At 46.6% G+C, this 7,732-nt stretch overlaps 1 protein-coding gene across 1 annotated transcript in view; it reads left to right on the plus strand.

Moving 5' to 3' along the window:
- Window positions 1–4,358, plus strand: part of C1H1orf198 (chromosome 1 C1orf198 homolog) — a 31,945-nt gene extending 27,587 nt beyond the window's left edge. Inside the window, exon 4 of the mRNA XM_075531928.1 lies at window positions 1,473–4,358. Within this exon, the coding sequence (XP_075388043.1) occupies window positions 1,473–1,529 (57 nt within the window). The 3' untranslated portion in view covers window positions 1,530–4,358. The remainder of the gene's footprint in view (window positions 1–1,472) is intronic.
- The last annotated feature ends 3,374 nt before the right edge of the window (window positions 4,359–7,732 follow it).

The following is a 7,732-nucleotide window of genomic DNA, read 5'->3' on the forward strand; positions in this document are numbered from 1 at the left end:
AGTGGCGGCCTGCAGTGATGGGATTCCAAGGGTACACATACACCCCATAACAAAAAGAACGTGAGGGTTGAGGGGAAGGATTTAGAATTCGTTTCAGATTATGGTTCAGAGATGTGAGGTGATTTTCTCTAAAGCAGGTGCGAAAGAAGTGGATAGGAGCGGTCATTCCCCACCGGGTAGGGGCAGGGGTCCCGGGAGGGAGTCGGATGACAATTGTTCGTCCCATTGGATGGGAGGGAAGCAAAAGGCAAGGTCTGAGGGGGGTGAGAAGTCGCTGAGCGAGGAAAGAAGAAAAGAAATCACCCCTTTTAAACTCCCCAGCCCCCCGCCCCAGTATTTTGGAGACGGGTGATACTTAAACGTTATTGTTTAGTTTGCATTTCTTTAAGAAGCGTGAACACCAAAGTGAAGACAAAATCTTTGATTTAAAGATAAGGACACACACACACACACACACACACACACACACACACACACACACACACACCCGCAGTTAGTCCTTATGTTCCCTGGATTTGAGGCAGCATGTGTAACAGACAGAGCACAATATGTGCACGTGGTAGGTGTGAGCACCATTTCTGGGAGAAAAGCAACCCCCCCCCCCATTGTTCCTACATCTGGAGGGGAAGCTGTAGGCTGGTTCTGCAACCGCCCACCTTGACATTGGCTACCATGGTCCCAGCTCTTGCTTCCCCTTTGTCAGTTAGCAGCCCAACGCTGGACCCACAGCGCCACCTAGGTCCTTACATTTTTGGTCGGCAAGTGCGTCTGTTGGATTGTGTAACCCCGGCAGCAGCTTTAGACAGCCCACCTTCACAAAGAACCCCAACCGATTGCTTTCGATTCAATTCCAACTCCTACTGACGCACCCTCCACGGACAGACTAGAACCGCCTCATAGGGTTTCCAAAGCTTTAATCTTCACAGAAGCTGACTGCTGCCGCTTGTCTCCATGGAGCAGACGGGGGGTTTTGAAGCCACCCACCTTCCCTTAGCAGCCAAGCATGGAACCATTTGCCACAAGGACTCTGTGTTTACTAAGACCTCTTTAAATCAATCCCTGTTTCATTTAAGTGGGTTATCCCGACTCCCAAGAATGTCCCTGCTTTAGAGTAAACCACCTCATGTCTCTGAAACATAATCTGAAACAAATTTAAATCCTTCCCCTCAACCCTCAAGTTCTTTTTGTTATGGTGTGTATGTGCGTGTGTGAACCGTTATGACTCATTCTCTTATTTCATGGTGAACAAATTTACACATGTCCCCCATCAGTCACAAACAGGAAAACGATCCCTCCTTGGCTCAGGAGCTAGGCCAGTTGCAGTGGGTTTGTTTTTTTTTTCTCGTCCCAGGCACTGAGGGCCAATCAGGTCAGGGAATCTCTGAGGCAGAAGCCGCTACATTTGGGTCATTATAAATGAATTGCTCTTTTTAGGGCTTCCTTCTTACTCTGTGCTTCCGTTCCTTCCGCAGGCCAATTCCAGCAGTGTCATCTTGAAGACAGGATTTGATTTTCTGGACAATTGGTAAAGTGAGCTGGACAATTGGTACAGTAGGTCAACACAACCAAGAATCCCAAATGTCTCTGGAGCGGTGTAGTGGAGGAGGGAAATGAGGCAAGATTTTTCCGTGTCTTTCTTGGCTTCTGCACATCCTTTTCTTAATCACTGGGGGCTTGTTAAATATCATCTTGCCCAGATTGGTCCTTTTTTGGTAAGACCAAATCTACATGCCATTCTCAATAATTTAAAAGCAGTTTTGCATTTGGAATTTTAAAAGACTCTTTGGAATTTAGTCAATGGTGTAAATAGAACTTCGGTTTCCAGTTCTGCCCGGGTTTCCCCTCCTCAAAGAGAAAGTTGTTTCAGCCATGTCACAAAATCCAAAAACAGGATCTCTGCCCCCGCCTTTTACTGGCCGGGTTAGCTTTGATAGGGTGCTTGATGGTCATGTCCTCAGCTGTCATGACTTCAACCTCTTGCTGCATCCCCGGGAGAATTTGCCTCTGATGAAGCTCTCAGCTCATGCCCTACCTACCCCAGGGCTCTCTTTCTAAAGCTACCTTTCCCATGTTATGTTCCACTCATCACCCTTGGGCTACTTCTTGGATTCCGATGGCTGGTATACGTTAACGTTGGTCCTTAGCCTGCCCTAATGCATATTGAGATGGTTACTCATTTTTTAAAAAAAATTGCATGTTTTAAAATTTTGTATTAACTTTTCATTATTTTGTATCTAAAGTTAGCAGCCATGGGGCTACCACTTTTCTTGTTTTTACCAGTGTCCTTTTTAGGAGTTTTTCTTACTTCTGTAGCCTGTTGCTTATTTCCATACTGGGCACTGGCCACCAACAGGAGCAAGAGCTGATGGCAGGCGCTGCTGGAGCAAAGAGCCGGCTTCTGATGAGTCAGGTTTGAACCTTCCAGTGTGAGACTGCCAGGCTGATCCCAAGGACTGGTCAACCTGCGCTGCGATGGATCCTCGTCCACCCCAGTCGCCATCAGACAGGCATCAGCAAGTGTCTGCCTCTCCCAGCAGTGTGCCCCTAGAGACCTTGGTGGCAGGAAGGTCTCCCCTGAAGCTGGACTTGGTCCTTCACTGTGTTCCCTGCTACTCCAGTGACCTCTGACTGTGGCTGGGGACTCCGGGCTTGCTCAGCGGAGCAGGTGGACCGTGCTCCAAACAGGCAGGGAGTGTGACTCGCTTACATGATGCCGTTGGCGAGTGCACCTCTGCTGTGAGACAGGCAGGAGGTGCCGGCAGAGCTGTGGGCCCCAGAACAGCGTACGTTACATGTCTCTTCTCACTGTGTCCTCCTCACCTGAAGCCTTAAATCCTTTAAGCTCTTGCCAGTGAGTGTTTGGTTTCAACACCAAAGTGCGTGCGTGTGTGTGTGTGTGTGTGTGTGTGTGTGTGTGTGTGTGACTGTTTTCCTGGCTCATAGCACCGTCTAATGATTTCCAGAACTTTTTTTTATCTGCCGGGCCAAGCTGTAAAGCACATGGCAACTTACTTTTTCCAAGGAAGTTTTCTGCCAAAGCTCTGGCTCAGCCAACTTTCGGGTTGGTTCTTGCCAATTGCTTTATGTCCCTTCACCTCCCTAGGTTCCCCTGGGGTCTTGGGTTTTCACATTCCTCCTTTGGAGACGGACTAGAACTTGATAAAGACAGATTCTTTCTGTATTACTTGAATACAGTTGATCTGTAAAGACCCACCCACTGCCATCGAGTCAAGTCTGACTCATAGCCACCCTATAGGACAGAGTCAAAATGCCCCGCAGGGTTTCCATGGCTGTCAGTCTTCCCGGATCCACACTAGCCCATCTTTCTCCTGTGGAGGGGCTGCTGCCGACCTCCTGGCCAACAGCTGAGATCTCTAACCACGGCACTACCAGGCCCCTCTGTTGATATATATACCACGTGGTTTCAAAGAGTTCATGGAAAAATTCCATTATGTTGTAATTCCACCTTTCTGTGAACTTTTTGAAGCCCCTTCCACATGATGAGGCTAGAGGGCCTTCAAATCCCAGCCAATCAGACCAGCAGGAAGCCTGCTCTGGTCTTGGGTTACAGCCTCGGCGCTTTGTGGGCAATGGGGTGCTGCATGGTCCATCGTAAACATTGGGGCTCATTTTTTCCTTTAAGACATGTATGTATGAGTTTGTGTGTTTGTAGCAAGAGGAAATGCCTGCTTTCTTAGAAAGTTCATTGCCAGACAGCTTCCCAGATTTAAATATAAAAACCAGGAACGAGGAAATCCTGAAGAGGCCCCAAAGCATCACATTGCTTTGCTCAGCTTGTAGAAGTGATAGAAGTAACAAGTGAAACGGTAGGGGCTGAAGGACTGGGGACTTTCTACTAGGGCTCGGCATCTCTTCTGACCTGTCAGATTCTTCTCCAAACCTGGGCACTTCTTTGTTGAGGATCTAAATTCAGTGTGCTCAAGCAGAGGAAAATTAAGCTCTTATGTTTGTCACTTTCTTTCCCATGTACGAGGAGTTTATATTTGTTGGAAATAGCAACAACACAAATTTCAGCTGGAGCTTGTATGTTTGGGATCCACTCCACCCCCACCCCACCATTTGCACCTGGGATTTGATACTAGGATTCAGGGTGCTGCTTTGGATGGCTGCCCATCTCTTGTGTTCACCGAGCTCCCGTGCTGCCCTCTCTCTGAGTTTCAGAGGCCGCTGTGGTCATCCCACCCACCTCTGTCCTCCTGGATGTCACAGCAGCTGCCGCTGAGATTGAATGTGCTGCCCTTTCTTTGATACAGGTTTTCAAAAGCTATACATTCTTACAACTTGTAACTTGGTCATATTTTCTATTAATCACCTTTAATAAAGCCATTTAAAGTATGCTGGATGTGTATATTTGGGGATTCTGCTGGAATCAGGAAACCTTTGGGAACCCAGGAGGAAAACAACAGGAATAAGGATTAATATGAGGGCTAACTTGACACCACTTCAGAAAACCCCGCTCTGCACCATTTTGACAGAGGAGGCCCTCTAGTGGGGAGTGGGAGGCACTGCCCTGGAGGACTGGTGAAACTGTCCTGGTGAAATGGAAGCTCCCAGAAAAGCTCCCAAACACTTGGCCCACCAAATGCTTTCTTGCTGGTCATGTGCAGGTTGAGTTTGCTTGGCCTGGCGGCAGCGGAGTTTTAATAAAAGAACAGACTGAAAGAGCCAGCCAGGCCTTCCCCATTCATTGTAGTACATGTGGTAAATTGCCAGTTATAGATCAAGGAGAATTTTTAGTTGCCAATTTTACATAGCAAGTAAGTTTTTAAGCAGAAATGATTCATCCAGTTCGCTTGAACCTCTGAGATCAGCTGTTTGTGGGGGTGTGACTTTCCCTTTGTTCACTGGTGTGGTGTCCTTATGAGCCATCAAGAGATAGATCGTTTTTTAAGTGTTTTCATCCAAGGGAATTCATCAAATACATATCTAGGCTGACTCGACACACTGGACTCTAATAAGGAAGAGAGGTCCTTGGGGGACAAAAATGTGAGTTGTGGGGTGAGGGGATTCATGGGGTTTTCCCAGAAGTTTCGGTGGTCTGCTCCCATGCTACCGGAAACTTGTGATGAATTGATCCCAGGAGAGTAGGGTACTTTGAGTGGAAACTCGAGTGGTTCTGAATCCCACCCAAACTCATGCCAAAGAAAATGAGAAATGCGGGAGATGAGGTAAACTTCGAAACCACAAATAGCAAGGCCGGTTAGAAACTGAAAAAGATGGGACTCATAATGGGGGAGAAATAGCTGAAGTGTCCAGGAATCAGCTTAAACAAAGGCTTTTCAAAAGAACATTGTAGAAGTCTAATAGAAGGCTCCAACGGGCTATTTTGAGAAATTTGATACATTAATTCAAATTGTAAATGGAGACATTTAAATAGTTTACTAAAGGACGTTGATGCTTACTACATAGTTTATTTAACGAGTTTCATAATGGGGAGGGAGGTTGTCCTACCAGATAGGAAGACATTACAAGGCCCTGGACAGTGTGTCGGTGTTGGACAAGGACAGTCAATTAGATCAGTGGAGTAGAGAGCTCAGGCAAAGCCCATCCATATATGTGGGAACTTACAAAGCTGCCGTCAAGGTGACACTACAAGCTGGTGAGTAAAAAGGAAAGTGGATGGATTATCTGTCTGAACTGGATTCCTCCCCAACTACACAGGAGGGTTCTCTATGGGCTAAAGACCCAATTAGGACAGGAAAAGTGTACAACTAAGAGGAATTTTATCTTGTGGCTTATCTTTCATAATACTTCCAAAGCACACATTAATGAGTTTGATTACATGGAAATTTAAGTTATCTGTCGGTGAAGTACAGAGAACATAGGGCTAATTAGCAGAAAGAATATTCTATATCAATACTAATCAAAGAAAAGTATCAAGAATATACAAAAGCACTCTGGGAAATGCAACCAGAAGGGACCAGCAACCTCAAAAGGACACAGAAAATCTCACCGCCCCACTCCCCTCACCATCCCCCAAACTGTCAAACAAAGTGAGGGTAAAAACAAAAACCTTCTGACAAAGTATAAATATGTCAAGCTATTGCCTCAAGACATATCCTCCACTGGTAATCAGAGAAACTTAACTCAATAATGCTAAATGTTCGCAGAGATGGAATCGACTATTGGTTCTCCAATGTGGACAACTTTGCCCGCCTCAGGAGCGTGTGGCCGTAGCAAGGACTTTTTCACGGTCACAACTGGGGAGGAGGTGCTTTTGCCATCTGTTGGTTAGAGGCCATGGAAACTGCTGACACTTTATAGTGAACAGTACACACCTGCTACCCACCACAAATAATCAGCCAGCCCATAATGTCAACAGAGCGCAGGGGGAGAGGGCCTGGGGCACAGGGACCACACAACTGTGTGCCAAAAGTAATTGGGCACCACTTTGCCAAGAAAAGTAAACACAAAAGTAAGTTAAAAAAATGTATTACTGTCCCAATCATAGGAACCTTTATCCCAAATATAAAAGTGTGAAGCTATTGCATTAAGACACAGCCTCCATCTACGTCTGTACACTTCTGAAGGCAGCGTTGCTCTTTCTCCCCCCAACGCATTCTCCACTCTCCGTTTGCACCGCATCACATTGCCGACTTGGCATCCTTGAGGAATCCCTATTGTTTTCCTTTTCGGTGTCAATTGAAATTGGAAAACACAAAGTCTGCAGGGACAAGAGCAGGGCTGTAGGGTGGCTGGGGTGAGGTTTCCACCAAAAATTCCTGCAGGACAGCCTTGCTATCTTCGAAGAAGGAGCACGTTGTCATGATGCGGGTTGGGGGTGAGGGGTGAGGGTTGGAATTCTTGGAAGAACTTTTTGCCCTTTGCCTTCAATGCAGTTTTCAAAATTCTGAAAACATCAAAATGAAACCCTGTGATCCCTCTTGCCCTAGAAGATCTATCAAGAATTACCCGTGGAATCCCCGAAGCAATCTCCGCAATCACCTGAGCTGATATCTCTGCCACCAGATTCCCTCGAAGCTCCAATTTTGATGGGGCTTTTTTGGCAGAGACTCCATCGTGTGTGTTGCTGCTGCCACCCCTGATCACAGCGACTTGTCTAAGATGCTTGGTTTAGAATAAACCCGGGCAGGTAGGAAATGGCGTCTGGGTGGCAATACTTTTTGACTTACCTTTGGGTATCCTGCACGCCATAATTCTCCTCTGGAATCTGAATCTTAAGGGAATTCTGACACTCATCCTCAGGGAGTGTGGAAAGAGGTTGCAGGGTTAGTGTAGGAGACCGAGGCAAGCTGGGTGTGCACCGTGAGAAAGGTGGTCATATGCCATGGGATAGCCTCACGCCAGAGGGCGCTATAAAGCAATGCAAAGGAATAAACTAATTGTATACATGATGGTGTGGATGGACCTGAACTAATGCACTGCTGTAGGAGGCACTCAGCAGCAGGTGTCCTTAGCTCCGTTCGGGTCATTTTCTTTGATCTCCACTTGCACTTAAGCTCCACCGATAGTCATGGAGCGTCACCTCATTACAGTCCCTGGCCTCCAAGACCCAGAAAGGCAACAAGAAAAAAGAAATGTAAGCTCATCATGGAACATAACAATGGCAACTCAGTTTGTTACAGCACCTTAAGTGCCCAGGAATGAGATCTATAAATTAAAAGACAACTCTTAATAGGTAAAGGGTCTGCTCACTGGAACCAAACTGGTCTGGTTCAGATCTGCTTGAAGACCATGTGACAGATGGAAG

Source organism: Tenrec ecaudatus, chromosome 1, assembly GCF_050624435.1.
Source record: "Tenrec ecaudatus isolate mTenEca1 chromosome 1, mTenEca1.hap1, whole genome shotgun sequence".
Taxonomy (NCBI): Eukaryota; Metazoa; Chordata; class Mammalia; order Afrosoricida; family Tenrecidae; genus Tenrec; species Tenrec ecaudatus.